Source organism: Papio anubis, chromosome 9 (genome assembly GCF_008728515.1).
Source record: "Papio anubis isolate 15944 chromosome 9, Panubis1.0, whole genome shotgun sequence".
Classification (NCBI taxonomy): domain Eukaryota; kingdom Metazoa; phylum Chordata; class Mammalia; order Primates; family Cercopithecidae; genus Papio; species Papio anubis.
The window spans coordinates 47,067,788-47,087,709 of record NC_044984.1 but is presented as its reverse complement, the minus strand read 5'-3'; the positions used below and the strand labels follow the sequence as shown (position 1 = coordinate 47,087,709).

General features: G+C 54.3%; 2 protein-coding genes across 2 annotated transcripts; one reads left to right on the top strand and one right to left on the bottom strand.

Annotated features, from left to right (window-relative positions):
• Nucleotides 1-285: 285 nt before the first annotated feature.
• On the top strand, nucleotides 286-8,190 carry LOC101024478 (keratin, type II cuticular Hb3). The gene is made up of 9 exons (XM_003906408.3): nucleotides 286-1,242; nucleotides 2,834-3,042; nucleotides 4,039-4,099; nucleotides 4,233-4,328; nucleotides 4,985-5,149; nucleotides 5,415-5,540; nucleotides 5,889-6,109; nucleotides 6,656-6,687; nucleotides 7,185-8,190. The coding sequence occupies exons 1-9, from the start codon at nucleotides 859-861 to the stop codon at nucleotides 7,370-7,372; spliced, it is 1,482 nt and encodes a 493-aa protein (XP_003906457.1). The 5' UTR covers nucleotides 286-858; the 3' UTR covers nucleotides 7,373-8,190.
• Nucleotides 8,191-10,062: 1,872 nt separating this feature from the next.
• Nucleotides 10,063-19,922, bottom strand: LOC101025194 (keratin, type II cuticular Hb6; the record flags this gene model as incomplete). Its single annotated transcript, XM_021922381.2, has 9 exons — nucleotides 10,063-13,587; nucleotides 13,726-13,757; nucleotides 15,729-15,949; nucleotides 16,223-16,348; nucleotides 16,611-16,775; nucleotides 16,988-17,083; nucleotides 17,843-17,903; nucleotides 18,697-18,905; nucleotides 19,722-19,922. Coding segments are annotated over 9 exons (1,293 nt in total), but the record flags the coding sequence as incomplete, so codon positions are not given.

Sequence of the window (19,922 nt, the reverse complement as noted above, 5' to 3'; positions counted from 1 at the left end):
CTCCTCAAGCCCAGGTCCCCACTCTCCTCCATGAAGCCTCCCCTGCTCAGTCCCTGGAGCTCTGAGGTATTCCACACTCCCCACTCCCCATCCCATCAGCAATGACACCTGGAACTCTGAAGTATAGCCTGGCTCTGACCAGAACTCTCTGAATCAGTTTCTTCCGTATCCCAGATGGTGTCCCTGCACTAGGAATACCCAAAGTGCAAAGACCATGCCCTCCCCCGACCCAAATCTCTACCCCCACTCCCATCCCTGCCCAGGCTCTGGGCAGGAATAGGATAGGAGGGGCCAATCTTGACAACGAGGAAAGGAACCTGCCTTTGAGATAAAGACAGGAAAGCCTAGAGCAAGAGGTTGTCTGGGAGGCAGCCTCCTCCTTGGGACAGGCCGGCCACTCCACCCCAGGGCTGGGCCGTGGGTCCAGGGCCCACAGCCCAGCTCTGCCCCTTTCAGAACAGGGTTCAGGGAGCAGGCTTCACCCCGGTCACTGCACCCGTTCCCCTAGCTTGGAGGTGGAATGGGGCTGATGCTTTCAGGAGCCCCTCTCCGGCTCCACAGCAGTTCCAATGGGAGGGTCAGGAGCAAGGAGCAAGCTTGTAAAGGGCTTTGAAGATGAAACAAGACCGGTGGCCAGGGATTGTTGATGCAGCCACACTGAAGAGGCAAGCAGGGTTCTAGCTTAAGAGGCCAGGGTGATGCCAAGCCAATAAAATTCAGCTATTGTCTCTGTGCTCCCTCTTTTAACGCCAGCTGCTCCCGGCACATAAAAGGGCTTGCCATCTGCCAGGGAGCACGGGACCTTGGCTCCATCCTCTGCCATCTTCTCCACTGTCCAGACACTTCCTAACCTCCATCATGACCTGTGGCTTCATCTCCATGGGCTGTGGGTTCCGCCCTGGAAACTTCAGCTGCGTCTCCGCCTGCGGGCCCCGGCCCGGCCGCTGCTGCATCACCGCCGCCCCCTACCGTGGCATCTCCTGCTACCGTGGCCTCTCCGGGGGCTTCGGCAGCCACAGCGTGTGCGGCGGCTTCCGCGCCGGCTCCTGTGGACGCAGCTTCGGCTACCGCTCCGGGGGCGTGTGTGGACCCAGCCCCCCATGCATCACCACCGTGTCGGTCAACGAGAGCCTCCTCACGCCCCTCAACCTGGAGATCGACTCCAACGCGCAGTGCGTGAAGCAGGAGGAGAAGGAGCAGATCAAGTGCCTCAACAGCAGGTTTGCGGCCTTCATCGACAAGGTGGGTGTCCTGGATCATACCCTTCCTGAACCCCTACTCATGTTCAGGACTCAGGCTGGGCACTGACAGGGAAGTCAAAAGCAAGAACTTGCCCACAGAAGTTCCCAGGCCAAAGGGAAAGGTAGTCATATTTCTAGGACACAGACAGAAAACAAAAATAGGGCCAGGAGCTGCCAGACTGATGGGGGAGATTAACTGAAAACACAAAAGCAGAACGAGAGGCAGAGCCTTCCATACTGAGTGATAATATCACCTAGTGAGCAAAGGATCACTCTGTGGGCGCTCAGGGCATTTGAAGCCAAATAACTGCTTAAATGCCAAGGAGGTGCTGTCTCCATCAAGGCAGGGCTAGTAAGTGTGGTGCTGGAAGACTGTCTGGAAGTGGGTCTCATGGATGGCACAGAGCTCTTTCTATACCACACAGTGATTTGGCCACTGAGCCGGGGCTAGAGTAGTTTGTCCAAGCCACTGCTCCTGGGGCTCAGGATCCAGGGGTGAGCAAGAGACATGGTCCCCGTCCTCACGGGCTTTATGGGGAGGCAGGCAGTGCACAGTCTGGATTTGGTTGAACTCATCTGTGGAGTCAGAGTCCAACTCGAGTCTGCAGGCACCTTCTCCACCGAATCCAGGCAACCACCTTGTGGCAGTGATGTGAGAGACTGGGAGAAAAGACTCTGACTAGGAAGATGTTCTGAGGTTGGAAAAAGCCCTCCAGAGCCAAAACCTCAAGAGAGAAATCACACTAGAGAGATGCCCACCAGAAAGGATCGGAAAAAAAAAATCTGGAATTTCTAATAGCATGAGAGACCAAGAATAGCATAAGACAGGACTTACTAAGGGTGTGGCCAAGTTATTAGACAAAAGAAGCTAGGTGGAGTATGGGCCAACCTCGTGGCTGAGAGAGGAACGTGAAAATTTCCTATAATTATCAAAGTGAGAGAAGATGTCCCTGCAGAGCAGAAGATCAGGGTTTGAGCTCTTCTCTGCCATTGTGAGCTCTCAGGCAGTCCGGGAACCTCCTTGGCCTCCAGTTCCTCATCAGTAAAATGAGGGAGTTGGAGCACAGGACATTCCTATTCTCATATTCCAGGTAACTATTATTCTAATTGCATTGTTGTTATAGGGTTTGAATAATTGGCACATGCTTTATTTTTCAACTTCTACAGTCTGCCTTTCTAAAAAGGTCCACCTGGCTTGGTGTGATTGAACAGCAGTAAGTGTTCAGTGTGGGGTTCCTTTCTGTTAAGGGTTCTTTTAATCCTCATAGTAAGGTGAGCTTTAACCTCCCCACTCTACAGAGGGGGTGAGTGCTTTATCCAGGGGCACATTGTTAACAAGTGAGAGCAGAATCTGGACTCCAAGCATTTTCCATGACACCAGGTAAACTGACTTAGAAGAGATTAACTCCCAGGAAGAGCTTCCAGGTGGAACTGGTTAAGCCCTGGTGGCGTTTTTGAGAGAGATGACATAACCCCTTCCAGGGAAGACTCTGGGTCAGAGAGTTGGGGACTTTCAGGCCCTGGTGCTGGGAACCCCTCTTGCCCTATGATGCTGCAAGAAGAGATTCTTAAGTTCTGCCTCTGGGTGGCAGGTGCGCTTCCTGGAGCAGCAGAACAAGCTGCTGGAGACAAAGCTGCAGTTCTTCCAGAACCGCGAGTGCTGCCAGAGCAACCTGGAGCCCCTGTTCGAGGGCTACATCGAGACTCTGCGGCGGGAGGCCGAGTGCGTGGAGGCCGACAGTGGGAGGCTGGCCTCAGAGCTCAACCATGTGCAGGAGGTGCTGGAGGGCTACAAGAAGAAGTGAGTGAGGGCAGGAGGGATTCTGGGCACAGGAAAGAGCAAGGTGGCAGCTCCCTGAGCCCGGAGGAGTGTCCAGTCTGCAGCTGGCATCTCTGCCTGAGAGTGGAGAAGAACCTGTACCGAGACACAGGGGTCCCTTGGGTGTGGGGAATGGAGGCTTAGCTTGTCTTTCCACCAGCAGATCAGGGAAACAATGCTCTCTCCCTTTCTCCATCCATTTTTCACAAAACCTTGTATTCCTTGGTTCCTTTGAGACCAGATCTCAAAGTCCTGGACATGTGTCTTCCTAAGTTTGCTCTCTCACTCGGCTAACACAATCTGATCACCTACCACATGCCAGCACATTGTGCTGGTGCTAGTGACGCAGGGCCATGCAATCCACACAGTGCGGGTCCTAGTGGAGCCTGCAGTCTGCTGGAAGGCAGGCATGACAGAGTTATAAATCTAGCCCTTCAGCTACAAAGTGTGATATATGATATGAAGAATACACACTGGATCCTCAGAAGGAATCTGTTTTGAGGGGTGGCCAGCTTCCTTCAGTAACATTCTCTCCATGGACTCCCCAGGCCCAGCATACCCCTCCCTCCCTATCTTTTGAGCTGCCTCCCACAGCTCAGGCCAGGAGGGGAGAGACAGAGTGAGGATCCCACCACCTGCTGCTGAGTAAGGGTAGGGGAGGGTTCGAAGGAAGAGAAGATGGAGACCTGGGTGAGAAAAATAGCACCTCACACTCCCCAACCACACTCATTCACACACTCAGCTTCCAGATTCCTGTCCTCCCAACCTCCAACAAAACAGGGGAGTGGGTGCTTCATTTCTCCAGCTCGTCCCAGTAGGCCCGGGCCAGCAGCCTGGTTCCTCCAGAGCCCCACCCATTTCACTTGGGGGCAGGAGATGAGCAGGGGGAGGTCTAGGAAGGAGGCTCCTTTGCACACATGCTCATGGCCAAGATCAAGAGCTGTTCAGACAAGGTCCTGTTCTCCCTCCTCAACTCAGGTATGAAGAAGAAGTCGCACTTCGAGCCACAGCAGAGAACGAGTTTGTGGCTCTAAAGAAGGTGAGTGAAGCCCAGCTGGCACTGAGCTCGCCCTGAGTCCCACCACCCATCCTCTTTGTCTTGCCACATGGCAGCCAGGTCCTCAGAGCCCTCTGAGGAGAGCCGGCCTCACAGCCCCTTCTACCCCACACAGGATGTGGACTGCGCCTACCTCCGCAAGTCAGACCTGGAGGCCAACGTGGAGGCCCTGATCCAGGAGATTGACTTCCTGAGGCGGCTGTACGAGGAGGTGAGGTGCTCTCAGCCATGGTGGGCACAGATCCCCCCATGGGATCCCTGACCCCCTGCCCAGACACCCACAGGCATGAACCAGGCCTGCTGACATATGAACCCAGGCTCACGGCTGGAGGGTTGGCAGGGAGCAAGGAGAGGGAAGGAGCAGGGAGGCAAAGGGATGGAGCACCAAAAAGGAACAAATTTAGTAAGGGGCAGGAGAGTGAGCACCCCAGACAACTGTGCCCTGGGAAGCTGCCCTGCATCCTTCCCCTGAGCCAGTGGACTGCAGCGTAGACCCCACACAGCATCAGACAGACTTGAACCCATTGCTCTGGCCCAGGACTTTCTCTGGCAGCAATAGCCTTCCTTCATGGGGCTGGTCTAGGAGAAGGGAAAGAGGCCCCCATACAGGGTCTGAGCCCCTGGAAAGCATCTAGACCATGCTGGCTGCACATGGGCCTAAATAATTCCAAAAGCAAGCAGTTGAGAAACGGTTGTGTTTTCCTCTAAAGAGATTTCCTATTTGTGCAGAAAGTTATGCGACTTCATCAGGTTTGTTTCTCCAAACATGAGAGGTTTGCTCCCAATGAGCCAAAAGGATGATAGGCATCCAGGGATTAGGAGAAGCCCAGGTAAGTGAGTTGTCCTTCCTTTCCCCACCTCCTGCAGGAGATCCGCATTCTCCAGTCCCACATCTCAGACACCTCCGTGGTTGTCAAGCTGGACAACAGCCGGGACCTGAACATGGACTGCATCGTCGCCGAGATCAAGGCACAGTACGACGACATTGCCACCCGCAGCCGGGCGGAGGCTGAGTCCTGGTACCGCAGCAAGGTGAGCGGCACAGGACACCTGCCTGCTAGACATGGCAGTGGGAGGGATGCGAGGTATCTAGTAGAAAAGGCTTCTTTGTCTGGGGATTCCGATCCCTAAGGATGGTAACAGAAAAGCCAATAGCTCTCAGGTTGGGGTGGCAGGGCAGGACTGCCACATGTGGTTGCACAGGCCGAGCGCTGCACAATCTGTGCGATCGTCTGTGCTGTCCCGAATGAATGGGATGTCTTATCCTGAGCCTCATGAGCATCTCTGCTTCCTGCAGTGTGAGGAGATGAAGGCCACGGTGATCAGGCATGGGGAGACCCTGCGCCGCACTAAGGAGGAGATTAATGAGCTAAATCGCATGATCCAGAGGCTGACGGCCGAGGTGGAGAATGCCAAGTGCCAAGTATGTAAACCCGGCCCACCCCTCAGTGTAGGAAGAGACTGGAGTTAGCCCTCAGCAGAGGGATTTGAATTAGATTCTGGAAAAGTCTTCCCAGTGCAATCTCAGGGTGACAGGGTAAGATGAGGAATCTACTGAGATATTTCTGATTGCCTTGGCCAAGGTGTGTGTGAGTATCTGTGGGGGGTGTGTGTGTGTGTGCGTGTGTGTGTGTGGTATAAGTGAGGAGGGAAGAAAGGTTTAGGAAGCTGATTGGGGAGACAGTATTTTAAGATAGAAGCTGAATGATCCTATTAGAGACTGGCTGGGACTTCAGGAAACTAAACTTCACTTTCTCCTCTCCATACCCAGAACTCCAAGCTGGAGGCTGCGGTGGCCCAGTCTGAGCAGCAGGGTGAGGCGGCCCTCAGTGACGCCCGCTGCAAGCTGGCCGAGCTGGAGGGCGCCCTGCAGAAGGCCAAGCAGGACATGGCCTGCCTGATCAGGGAGTACCAGGAGGTGATGAACTCCAAGCTGGGCCTGGACATCGAGATCGCCACCTACAGGCGCCTGCTGGAGGGCGAGGAGCAGAGGTGGGTCCAGCCCAGCCCTAAGCTCTCCACTTGCATAGACCTGCCCACCTTTGATTTTTCCCTATCTCAGTCTCAGTGCCCAGGCGACATTCTTGCCTCTATGGATCCCGGATCCACATCTTCAAGTTGTCTCATTCTCAATTCTTCCGAGATCTATACCCTGTCTGGTTTCTAGGACATCACCTATTCTAGGGCAGGGCTGCTGGCCAAACTCCACCCCTGACCTCGTCTTCCCAAGAGGGCCTTCCCCTTCTGAAGGCTGAGCCTATCCAGACCTGACAAATATGGTTATTCAGGTTGTTCACTGCACAAAGACAAATGACAGCTGAGAGACAAGTGAGAGCTGAAATCCAACCATACTCTGCTTGCTAAATAGTGTGACCTGACATTGCTTCTGCCAGAAAGGCAACTTTTTCTAAGTTGCACGAGGGCATAAATGTGGGTCAGAAATAGCCCTGAGATGACCCATGTCGGCCCCTAGGGGAAATTCGATGACCTCATTCTGACTTCTTTCATCTTCCCCTTCCTTACTTTTTCCCCACTCAGGCTGTGTGAAGGTGTTGAAGCTGTGAATGTCTGTAAGTATCCTGAACCCTGAAAAGGAACATGTAGACTGGGGACAAAGGACTTCTTGACTACAAGTATATGCAGAGACTTTGGGGGGAGTGTTTCCAATAATTCCCCCAGTAAAGAGGATAGATTGGTCATGCAACAAGAGAGACTAAGGTTAGCTGGCAGAAAGAACCTCACAGCATCAATGTGTTAGGGAGGGGAAAATAATAAGACGTCACTGCAAGAAGGGACCTCAGATGTCACTCATAACCTTCACCTTGTATAGGTGAGAAAGCTGGGGCCCAGATAGAGGAAGGGACTCCCCAAGGTCACAAGGCAGAACCAGGACCAGAACCCCGGTCTGCTGGCTCCCAGGCTAGGGTTCCCTCCACACCTTCTGAATAGAACTGGAGGTTCCTCGCATCCTTCCCTGGATGGCCGACACATCAGACAGACCAAAGGAAGGTGGCTGGATGGGACAGCCACCAGCAGGGGTCTCTTGACCCTGCCCTTGTTCCCACAGGTGTCAGCAGCTCCCGGGGTGGGGTTGTGTGCGGGGACCTCTGTGTGTCCGGCTCCCGGCCGGTGACAGGCAGCGTCTGCAGCGCCCCCTGCAACGGGAACCTGGTGGTGAGCACCGGCTTGTGCAAGCCCTGTGGCCAGCTGAACACCACCTGCGGAGGGGGCTCATGCAGGCAGGGGAGGTGTTAAGTGGCCCAAAAGAGAGCCAGGGGAGCCCCTTCTGCCTGCCAGATGTGCCACTGCCCAGCCCTCAACTGAGAACAGCAGCACATCGCTGGCTTTTCCCCTTGTGTTCTGAGAATACACCATCAGCTCATTCCCACCAGCGGCTCCTCCCTACCTCTCATCCCACTGGAAAGGGGCCTGCGGCTGGGGAATAGACCCATTCCTTCCCCTGTCTCAGCCTTCTGCCCCTCCCGGGGAGAAGGGCCTTCCTTCCTGGAAGGAGCACTGTGAGACTGTTCCCCCTGCCTCTCTGGCCTCTTGTCTCCCCTTTTTCAATAAACTTGGGGACCTGCTTTCTTGCCGTAATGTCTTGCTTTCTTGGGGCCCACCCACACCCACCAACTGGTGAGCACCCCAGCCTGATGATATGGCCTGAAGACTAGAGTCGTTCTGGCCAGTTCTCAGCCTGGACACCGATAGGGCCTCATCCCCAGATGGTTCTGTCATCTCCCGACCAGGCAGTGCCGACTGGCTCACAGCACCTTCTACCTGTCACACCTATCAGTCTGAATGGCGCAGGGTTTTGCTCTTCCAATTGGCTCTGCAGGTGACCGAGGAGGCCAGAGGATCAGCTGGAAGGCAGTGCACGTGCATGCGCATGTTTATATGTATGCACATGTAAGCATGCTTGTGTGCGTGTTTGAGTTTTGCCCCCTTCTTGCATATACAGTCCCCACTTTCTTTTCCTAGCATATCTTCACTCTGCCACCCAGCCATCCTACCACATAGGTACCATAGCAGTAACTGCCAAAAGGGCCAGGAGCCACCCTCGGGGGCCACCCTTTGTCAGTCTGGACCCCACCCCATTGCCACATGCTCCTCATGCTGCCCACCAAACAGGGAAAGATGAGAGCCTTGGCACCTGCCCCTGGCCCACCCTTCCCCCATGCACACACCTCCTCAGAACCTGCCAGCCTTCTCCACAGCTGACATGAGGACACCATCTACTCACTCCCTCAACTGCCCCACTCACTGCCTTCATCTGAGATACCTCACAGCTTCAACCCCAAGGCTAAGAGGCTCCTCTGCCCGCTGCTTGGCCCAATCTCTCCTGTCCTCCACTTGGAAAGCTCTGGAAAGCTCTGGAAGACTTTGAGAAGCCCCTCACCGCACCCTCAAGGAATCAGGCCTGGAACTGTCCTCGCAAGGCTGCAGCCCACCTCCAGTGTTGTGCATTGCCTTCCTTGCTGGCCCTCTTCATTCCTCCCCTTCACCTAGCCCCTGGCCTTTCCCACCCGTCTCACCAGGATGTCCTTGGAGGACCCACCCCCTTCCATTCCTCCCCCTGGAATCTCCAGCACCCCCAGGGCCCTTTAGCCTTCACCCAAGCTCCAGGGGCTGCCCAGTGCCTTCTCTCCCTACCACTTCCCAATTCCTGAGCCTCGGGCCTTTCACCTCCTTATCTCCCAGGCCAGGCTCTCAGCTCCTCCCAGGCAGTTCTGCTCACTGACTTACACCTCACCCTGCACCTTGCCTCAAACATCCAACTACCTCGGGGCCTTTTCCTACCTCTCTGCACTCTCCCTAGGCAGTCGCATCAGTCTCTCACCTTCAGCTACCACCCACAGTTAATGTCCTCCCTGGTTAAAATCCCCCACCTGGGCTTCAGAGCCCTGATGATTCTCCTTCTACCCTCCCTCCTCAGCTTAGACCCACCAGCTCCAGTTCCTACAAGACAACTCCACTTGTCAGTTTTAGAGATGCTTCGAACTCAGCACACCTTCCAGCTTAACTCATTGCTTCCCACCCTCTCAACCGGAGTCTCCTCCAGTCTCTCTTACCAAGATCATCAACACAGTTGCCCAAACCAGAACCTATGATTTATCCATGCCTGTACCCTCAATATTCATTAAGCCCCAAGGACTTCTTTTTCTACCTCCTAAATACCTCTCCATGCCCCTCTTTCCTCTCTCCCTATTGCTGCCAGCACACCCAGCCACCACCATTTTGCCTGGAGTCCTGTTCTTCTCCCTTCCATACCCTACCTCACAGCAGCCAAAGAGACCTTCATCAAACACAAGGCTGCGCTTTCAGTGGGTCACCACTGTCCCCGGAACAAAGTCCAGACTTAAATACAATATACCTTCCCCTGTATGTCTAGCTCTGACCGATCGCTCAGTGCCTGTCACAGCTTCCTGTTCCTCATTGCCCCCGACCTTTCTCCCCTACGCTGACTCAAGATGCCCTAAACACCTGTCAAATAAGGGGTTGGACCAGAGGCTTTCCAGGGGCCTTTTCAGTTCTGTCTTTCTTGGGAAGGGGCTCTGATTTCTGCTCTGGGGTTTAACACTCCCTTCTCGGGGGTTAAGGAGGATACTGTAAGGACTGCCAGCCTCGGGAAGTCATGGAGGTGCCACCTGGGGGAACCCAGAGGCTCCATGCCTCTGGTGGTGACTCATCTCCCTTCCACCCAACCAGCTCAAGGGGCTAGAAAAGATTGTTGGAGAGCCTGGTCCTGAGTCCCTGAGCCCCATCTTCTGCACCACCACTGCCACCTCTCCACCAAGGAGGGGGTGGCTATGAAGAACCCTGAGCCTTGGTGCTGGAAGAAAAAGAGAATCAGAGCCAGAGGATTGTTAAGCAGGCAAAGCTGATTATTTCCTAAAGGAGATAATATTGAAGCTGAGACCTAAAGGAAAACCAGGAGCTCATTATTTCAACAACAAATCATTATTGAGCTCCTGCTGTGTAGCAGGTATTGTTACACAAGCTTGGGTTCCTATAAGAAAAGAAAATAGTTAAAGATGCTTGTCCTTGCAAAGCTTACATTTGAAAGCAAGAAGTGAACTGAAGTAAGGAGTTAACCAGGAGGAGAGATGTGCTCCAGACATGGAGAACAGTATGTGAGAGATAGAGATGAAGCTGGAAATGGAGCATGGGGCCATCCAGGAGCTCTGATGCGTCAGGAAGGCCGCCAAGGAGAGTGGGGGCTGCTCTCCAATGCCTCTAAAAGCTGAAAATGAGCACATCATTTCTACATCCTCCTCCACGGGCCCTCCTACCCCAGCTCCAACTCCACTCCATGAAAACTTTTTTCACCCAAGGGTGTTTCTCATTCCTCCTTCCTTCCAGGCACTTTTCCCATCCTCTTGCAGAGGTAGATGCTATGAGCCAATTCATGAGGCCTTCCATGCTTCACAGAGAGCCAGCTGCCTCTTCTCTGGAAACTTCCTGCTGGCTGCTGAGGAATATGAGCTAACTGGATGATGGATCCCTCTGTGCTGACAAGCCTGAGATAGGGCCAGTGTGGCAGTGCCAGTACTCAGAGTAACAGTGCTGTGACATCCACCCTTCTCTGTACACCAGCTGAAGCTCTCATTCACTCAGTGGGCTGCTGCTATCACCTGCCTTTATCAAGTGGGTAAACTACCAGAGGCTCCAAAAGCTGAAGAAGCTTGGCCACACACTCCTGCTGACAAAAGCTAGGATGCCAAACCTTCAGCTCCCAGTATTTCCTACCAGCCCACTCTTCCCCTGCTATTCAGAGGCTGGGAATAATGCACTGTTATGATGTCATGATGATAGTAATAACAACAAGAGCAGTCATAAACACTAATTGTTTAGTATCTGTTGTATGCCACACTATACCCCAAACTTATTTGTGTTGTGTTATTTAATCTTCCTGTGGTAGCTATCTTCAGAGATGAGCCCCCAACAGCTCCTCCCTCTCTGTGCATGGCACTGCTCATATCAAAGGTGGAGTCTGTTTTTCCTCCCCTTGATCCTGGGCTGGCCGCATGACTGCTTTGACCAATAGAATCTGATGGAAAGCACCTTCTGCAGCTTCCGTGCCCAGGAGGCCTTAAAGAGATTGGAGCACATAGGGAAGAACAGAAGCCCCGGCCATCAGCTCCTGAACTCTTGACCAGAGCTAGCTCCAAATGCCAACCTTACAAGTGAAGCCATCCTGGACCTTTCAGCAGGGCCAGAGCCCCAGTCAATGATATGAAGCAGAAGACTTACCCAGGCAATTCACACAACTATGAAAAATATTGTTGTTTTAAGCCACTAAATTGGGGGATGTGTTGTTACATAGCAATAGATAAGTGGAGGGCAAGTTGGTACCTGGCAGAGAGATGCTGCTGAAACAAAACTCAAAACCTGTGACATTGAATTTGGGCCCAGGCATCAGGCAGAGCCTAAATGTGCTCAAGGAGACAATTAGTGAAAGCAGGATAGCCATCTCTGGATGCCGAAGAAAAGCCCTGGGGGTAGGGGCTGCTCCTTATGGCTGCAGCTCCTGTGGTCTTTAGAGTTCTTGCTTTTTACTGGCCAATCTCTGTTATGGTTAATAATGCTTTATGTTAAACTTTCTCTGTTCAAATTATTATTTTCTGATTGGACCCTGACTGATACACCGTGGCCAACCACGTCAGCTGAACTCCCAGCTGGTGGCCAGCACCAAGTCCAGCCATGTGAGATTTTGGCCTTTCAGACATTCTAGCCCTCCAAACAGCATCTTGTAAAGTAGAACTGCTCAGTAAGCCCACAGAAGCCTGAGGCATGATAAAGTATTGCTGCTTTAAGCCTCTCCATTTGGGTGACTTGTTATGTGTAATAGATATCTGAAACACCTCCCTACGGCCCAGTAGATATCATCATCCCACTCTAAATTTGAAGGAACTTAAAGCTCAGTGAGGCTTAGTGATTTGCCCAGTTACAGACTAGTAAATGACTGAACTGGCACTCAGAGGGCATTAACATAGCCCTTTCAAACACAATCCCACGTAGGGAGCTAGAAGGATCTTAGGAATACTGTCCAATCTCTCCATTCCACAGCCAAGGCAGCTGAAGATTAGGGGCTGGAAGCAATTTGCCCAAAGTCACACATGTGGCAAATGGCCACTGAGGCTTGGAATGAGAAGCCCAGTTCTCCTGACTCTCAACCCAAGGCTCTTTCTCCCCGCACAGTGCTTCTCTCACATACTTCCCTTCTCTCACATACCTTCCTTCCATTCTCACCTGTCTTTTTCCCCATGAACTTTCCCCTCCAGGAAGGCCTTGGGGTGGGGGCAGTGGATGATCACCCTGGTTGAGAACCCCTAGAAAACATATGGCCACATCTAGAGACATTTTTAGTTGTCACAAGAGGGTGGTGGAGGACGCTTGGCATCTAGCTGATTGAGGCCAGAGATGCTACTAAACATCCTACCAAATGCACACAACAGCCCTAAAACAAAGAATGACCCCGCCCACACACTGTCAATAGTGCTGAAGTTGAGAAATCCTGGTCTAGAGAAACCCATGATCCCATAAGACTCCCCGGCTCCCTGAGTCTTCTCTCATTTTCCCCAAGGCCTGGGCTGCTCAAGGACAGATGGGCAGCACCTACTGTGGTCATTTTCAGCTACTGAAAACTAGTGGATAAACGGGTCCTGAGGCGCTCTGGCAAGGAACCCCTATCACAGGAGGGCCCTGGCATTTTCAAGACTCTGAGACACTAGGCTTGATTTGCTACAATGAGTTTATTGGAAACACAGAGTGAAACAAAGACAAAGGAGAAGGCAGCAGAGTCATTAGTTTTTCAGAAGCTCTTGCGGGCCACACGTGGGCCTGTCCCTTGCAGAGTCACAGAACCACCATCCAGGGTGCACGTCTCCATTCCACAGGCAGAAGCGCATGGGCAGAGTCCCAGGTCGTGCAGACAGGGACATTCCCGGGCCTCCCCCGTTCCTCCAAGCTTTGGGGAAGAGGTCAGGCAAGACCAATGCATACAGCAAAAAAACAGAAGGTAGGCGGAAGAAAAGGATGAATCCTCGGGACAACAAATTGACTACCAGGAAAGGCTAGAGAGAGAGAGACCACGGCGCTGGCGGGGCCTCCCCGGACTCCTGCGACCAGGGATGGCTCCCAGAGTGGAGCGGTGGGGAGGGCACTTAGAGTGCACGCAGCTGGCGGCGGCTCTTGGGAGGCCGGCCAGGGCGGCGCGTTCCGGTGGCCCGAGGACTGGCTGGGTGGAGAATGATGGCTACAGGCGCTGGCAGAGGCCGCAGCTTCCTAGCACCTCTTACAGCTGCCGCCGCAGGCGCCAATCCCGATGGAGGGGGCGCAAGCGTTAGTGGTGCCCACCACCACGTTGCTGTTGCTGGGGACGCTGCTCACTCTGGTGGAGACAACAGGGGCAGTAGTGGAGGCACAGAGATCGCCACAGACGACGCCACCGCGGGAGCTGCTGACGCCTGCAGGAAGAAGAGACGGAGGCGTGCGTCAGGCGCAGCCGCTGCCTGAGTGGGTGGCTCGCTGTGAGCCCACGCGCCCTTTCCCCAGAGGCTCCTAGACCCGCCCTGCGGGAGGAGGGGACGGACCCCACTACTTACAGACATTCACCGAGCCAACGCCCTCACACAGCCTGCAGGGAGAGAAGGGCAGAGGTCAGTGCCTCAGAAAAGGCGCTGGGCCCCCGCGACTGAGGCGGAGGGGGTACATCTGTGGCCCTCCATCTGGGCACTTGCCAAAGGGAGGGGGCAAGAAATGCTCTCAACCAGGAGCCAGGGTAGCCCCGGGTCACTGTGAGGGTCTGGAGACAGAAGGCCTGTAAGTGCCTGGCTCTCCACCGCTCCTGAGCTGTGCAACCCCAGCTTCAGCCAGCCTCAGCCTGGGCTTCCTTATCAGGAAAATCTACTTCGTAGATCTCTTATGAGGAATGAATCAAATAAGAGGCGTCCAGTGCTTACAGCCTGGCTCATAGCCCTTAAGAGCTATTAGCTGCCACTGCCTGGAAGTTGGCTCTGACTGAATTGCAGGTGCATTTGAGGGAAGCAGATTTAACTTCTGAAATCCAGTCTGATTGGTGTCATTAGATTATAGGCGTCAGGGGGGTAGACTTTGTTGTCTATTCCGTTCCCCACCACCTAAAAATAATGCCTGGCTCAATACAAAACTGTTGGATAAACTAATGGGATTTTAGAACAGGCTCAGAGACTGCCCACCACTGTCGTCTCATCCAGCAGATGGAAAGGCTGAGGCCCAGAGGGAGGACATGTCCAATGACAAGGCAGGGCTGTCACCCCAAACACTCATTTCCACCCAGCCCACATTTCCCTCCCACATAGCTTCCCCTAAGGGAAGAAAATGGAGTTCCCCTGAAAGCACACTGGCCAAGGATTGGTGAAATCAGCTTCAGATAAGAGAAGCCACAGCCACCATCAAATTGTCCCATGCCCAGGTTCCCTAGGCAACACACACCAAAGCTCCTGAGTTCATTCCAAGAGCCCTGTGTGTTGGAGGATTGGAATCTGAGGCCGCTCAGATTCCAATGCCATCTCCATGTGTCTCTCCAACTTCCAAATTCAGACTTGGAAAACTCCTCCTCCCAGAATTCTTCACTTATTAAATTCCCCAGGCCGAGCCAGACCCCTGCCTCTGAGCTTTCCAATGGAACAACTCGAGTTTGTTGGAAATCTCATCATGTGGTCACTTTAATTTCTAGGTCCCAAACCTGTGTTCCCCATTTCCCAAATACACAAGATGCTCCCTCTGCATCCCCAATCTTCACCCGCCTCTCCCCAGGGCCAAGGGCCTGACTGTCCACAAAAAAAAAAAAAAAAAAAAAGAACTTGGAGTGAAACCAACTGACTAACTAGGGGAAAGAAACCAAGGGCAAAGACTGCGCTCACATTCTGGGAGCATTGTCCTTCTGGGAGCAGGAGCTGTATAGCTGCCCTCCAGCTGTATAGCTGACCTTCAGCCATAGGAAGGCTGAGTGACCAGTAGGTCTTCTCCGCTCCCCCCACCTCTGAAGCAAGCAAGCAAGCAAAAATCCTGAGAGCAAGGCATAACTGCCCCAACGGGTAAGTCCTTACACTGTGTCTAACTCATTCCCACTTGCTGCAATAGAAGACCCCTTTGGGATGTTCATTGCCATTATAATAGAAAAATGTGAGTTGATGGTGTCATTTATCTGAAGCTGTCCTTATGGGATGCATCTGAACTCCCAGGTCTGGAGCTGGAGCCAGGGCCAGACTAGGAAAAACAGAAGAAATCCTGAGAGGCACTTGCAGCTACAGCTGGAAGGGAAGGAGCACTACCCAGGCAAGCTGGCCCCAAGCCTTAACTAGGCTTCTCAGTAACAGGAATACCTGCTGCCAGATTACTGGATCTCAACTGAGATTAACAAGACCGCAATTTCAGATCAGTGCCTAGGTGAACATGAGAGACTCAAGCAGCGCTAGATCATACTTAGGGGACTTACACAAATTACCTATCTGGTTGCAGGGTGGGGAGGTTAAGAAACAAAACTTGAGTGCTGCCGGGAGTGTGAAGACAGGGCACGCTGAGAACCCTGGCACGGCTGGGAAAGGGAAAGGTCTATGGGACCCACCTCTGCTCCTCGCCCTCCAGCAGGCGCCTGTAGGTGGCGATCTCAATGTCCAGGCCCAGCTTGGAGTTCATCACCTCCTGGTACTCCCTGATCAGGCAGGCCATGTCCTGCTTGGCCTTCTGCAGGGCGCCCTCCAGCTCGGCCAGCTTGCAGCGGGCATCGCTGAGGGCCGCCTCACCCTGCTGCTCAGACTGGGCCACTGCAGCCTCCAGCTTGGAGTTCTGAAGACAACAGAGAGAACAAGGTAGATTAGAATCTCTGGGTCTCTCTGATGCTTACCTGGATGAGACCATGCTCCCCACCAACCTGGGAGCACCCCAGAGCAAAGCCTCTCGCCTTCATCACCTGGGACTCACTGAGAGACCACAACCAGGGACTCTACATGGACAAAGAGGCTGGAGAATGAATGCTGAGATCCAGATGGGGCACACATAGGCTGTGTGACAATGGTTAGGCCCTCGGTCTCTCTGACCTTGGTCACAGATGCCCCATACCTGGCACTTGGCGTTCTCCACCTCGGCCGTCAGCCTCTGGATCATGCGGTTCAGCTCGTTGATCTCCTCCTTGGTGCGGCGCAGGGTCTCTCCATGCCTAATCACCGTGGCCTTCATCTCCTCACACTGGGGGAAGTAGAGATGCTCATGAGGCTCAGGGTGGGACTTCCCATCCATTCAGGGCACCACGGATGATTATGCAGGTTGTACAGTGCTCAGCCTGTGCAACCACACATGGCAGTCCTGCCCTGCCACCCTAACCTCAGAGTGGCAGCCATCTCTTCTCATCCCCAGGGACCAGCATCCCCAGAAAAGGAAACCTATTTAATAGATACCTCACATCCCTCCCACTGCCATGTCTAGCAGGCAGGTGTCCTGTGCCACTCACCTTGCTGCGGTACCAGGACTCGGCCTCGGCCCGGCTGCGGGTGACAATGTCGTCGTACTGTGCCTTGATCTCGGCGACGATGCAGTCCATGTTCAGGTCCCGGCTGTTGTCCAGCTTGACAACCACAGAGGTGTCTGAGATGTGGGACTGGAGAACGCGGATCTCCTGCAGGAGGTGGGGGCGGTGACTTTAGTTGAGAACACAGCCCCACCCACCATGTCCTGACTCCACCTTCTCAGGCTTTCTCTGGTCCCCAGCCCTGCCCCCTCACACAGCCTCAGGGACTGCAACCTCTACCCACATCCTGTCCAATACGCCCACCCCCAACTCTCCTCTCTGCTGGCCGCCAGGTCTCTGCCTGGCCCCTGGGCCCGCACCTCCTCATACAGCCGCCTCAGGAAGTCGATCTCCTGGATCAGGGCCTCCACGTTGGCCTCCAGGTCTGACTTGCGGAGGTAGGCGCAGTCCACATCCTGGAAAGGTGGGGAGTGTTGGAGCTCAGAGGACCCTGGTAATCTAGCCCCCAGACTCGTCTCTCTGCCCATCCATTCCATGCAGCCAGGGGAAAGCAGTCCCCGGTGTCCCATTCCCATGCCTCTGCTTCCCTTCTGCCCTTCCTGGGATGAGCTGGCATCCTCTGCCCCTCTGAGGATAAATCCTGTTTGCTTTGGGCATGACTCACCAGCCTTTCACCCCTCCTTGCCCTCCTGTCTCTCCCTTCTCCCCTCTCCTGCTCCAGGAAGCCTGCCCAGACTGACCCCCCTGCTCTCACACCTTGACCCTTTCCTGTCCTTCAGTAGTGCTCCAAGAGCCCAGTTCCTGCTCCTGATTCTGCTCCGTCCTCCCTTAGACCCTGGGATTGTGTCTGTGCCTCAAGGTCCGAGTCCCCAAAATGCTAGACAGACTGCACTGTCTCTCAGCAGAGACACTGTATCTGCTATGGCTCCAGGGGACTCAGCAACAGACCACAACCTCTGGAGCAGAGCAGGACACACAGAGGGCAGTGCAGCCATCCCCTCACCCAAGGCAGGTGCTGATAGATGTTCCAAGGTCATTGTCCTTTTTCAAGACCCTGGATGCTCCATCCAATGATCTGCACCTGGGCAGTCCTATCCTACTGTGGAAAGGTCACTGTGCTCCACACTGAGACTGAGACCCCCTGTGTGTCCCCAGGAAGAGCCTGTCATTCTGAGATCCCACAGATCTGTGCTTCTCAATCCTGTGTCACTTGCCTTCTTCAGAGCCACAAACTCGTTCTCAGCTGTTGCTCTCAGAGAAACCTCCTCCTCATACCTGAGGCAGAGCAGAGGGCAGAGAGGGGAGGTCAGAGCAAGGCAGGTCTCTGCAGAGCCCCCATCACATCACACTTCATCACAGCCACGGGGACAGTACTAGAAACACCCCCACACAGCCCGGGCCTGGCAGACTAGCTGAGTGCTTTCCGGTTGGATGTGGGATGTGTCTGGGATTCTCTCTCCACTTCGAACTGGGGAGGAAGAGGGCTCACCTGGTACCTCCCAGTCCTGTTCCCAAAGGGTCTCTGAGGTCCCCCAGGAGGCAAATAGGACTCAGCCCCCAACCCCATCCTGGGAGTAAACAGCATATCCTCCCGGGGCCTGTAGCCCCAACCTCCCTTCACTGGTGTGAATCCCAGCTCAGGTGCTGGACCTGCAGGCCCTCGGAGCTTAGAACCCAAGGCAGTGGGAACACCCAGAGCCCCAGACCTGTCACTCGTGAGAGACCCTGGGCTCACATCTGACAGGTGCTACAGGTATCGGGACTGAGGGTCAGGAGAGAAGCAGAACCCTGCAGAGGCTTCCTCCCCACCGAGCGCAGGGGAGAGCTGCTGCGTGATGTGGCTCAGGGAAGAGAAGGCTGAAGTGGGATAGAGACAGGTAGTGGGAGTCACAGCCCTCCTCTTACACAGGTGTCTGGGCAAAGATTCCACAAATGAAAAGACCCTGCCACCCTCGGTCAACCTAGTGGTCATGGCCACTCACCCTACCTGGGAGTTCTTATTGTCTAATCCAGTGTATTTAACCTAAACCCCATTCCTGTGCCCAGCATCCCTCCTGCTGTCACTCACTTCTTCTTGTAGCCCTCCAGCACCTCCTGCACGTGGTTGAGCTCTGAGGCCAGCCTCCCACTGTCAGCCTCCACGCACTCGGCCTCCCGCCGCAGAGTCTCGATGTAGCCCTCGAACAGGGGCTCCAGGTTGCTCTGGCAACACTCGCGGTTCTGGAAGAACTGCAGCTTTGTCTCCAGCAGCTTGTTCTGCTGCTCCAGGAAGCGCACCTGCCATTCAGGGTGGGAAGGAGGGGCAGATGGTTTCTGATGCCCCCAAAGACAGCTCTGGGGACCTGGTGGAGGAGGGATACTTTAAAGGAAATCCCCAAATCTGGAGCTTATCTGCGACTGAGTAGAGGTGGGCAGTGGGAGACAGAGTTTCTGGATTTCCTGGTCATGATCTGTGCCTAGATTTCCCACTCAGGAATGGAGCAAGGGCTGGGTGGTGTCAGTGCCTGCTCTCTGGGGAGCTCAGTGACCCCAAGCAGATGAACACAGTGGAGGCTCAGCTCCTCACTCTGAAGCCAGGTGAGGCAGCATCCCTCACAGGCAGAGTACCCAGGTTCAGATCTCAGATGGGATTTCTGGGGATGGTGCCAAGAAGAGGGTGTCTAAATTGAATCACCATCTGGAAGGGAGCTCAGCTGTCCCAGCTCTTCCCCTATGTCATCTGGAAGTCAGTGCACCCTACTTTCTCACCCTGGGTCTGCCCAAATCCCTCTGAGTTCAGCAGCAGCGGTCACATGTCCCCCACCCCCAAATCCCTGATATCTAGCTTGTGTCCCAGAGCAGCCTGGCCACACTTTTCCTTCACAAGCTCCCCCTATCTGAACTGTCAGCTGAGTCTGCGTCTTGAGTGCCTGTGTGTGTCTCTCTGTGTGTGTGTGTGTGTGTGTCTGTGTGTCTGTGTGTCTGTGTGCCTCTCCCATCAGACTGGGATCTCAGGCAGTCAGAGGTCTTTCTGTCTCTGACTCCATCCTCAGTGCCCAGCCCTGGCTGTGTAGGTGGTGGGAGTTCAGGAAAGGTGTGATCCAAGACACTCACCTTGTCGATGAAGGCCGCGAACCTGCTGTTGAGGGATTTAATCTGCTCCTTCTCCTCCTGCTTCACGCACTGAGCATTGGAGTCAATCTCCAGGTTGAGGGGCGTGAGGAGGCTCTCGTTGACCGACACGGTGGTGATGCATGGGGGGCTGGGCCCGCACACGCCCCCAGAGCGGTAGCCGAAGCTGCGTCCACAGGAGCC

What these genes read in the sequence shown, in the direction of transcription:
- LOC101024478 (XM_003906408.3), top strand. Translation starts at nt 859, where the DNA reads ATGACCTGTGGCTTCATCTCCATGGGCTGTGGGTTCCGCCCTGGAAAC. An exon ending in TGAGGCGGCTGTACGAGGAG is followed by an intron (nt 4,329 to 4,984) that starts GTGAGGTGCTCT and finishes CACCTCCTGCAG; the next exon opens with GAGATCCGCATTCTCCAGTC. An exon ending in TGTTGAAGCTGTGAATGTCT is followed by an intron (nt 6,688 to 7,184) that starts GTAAGTATCCTG and finishes TTGTTCCCACAG; the next exon opens with GTGTCAGCAGCTCCCGGGGT.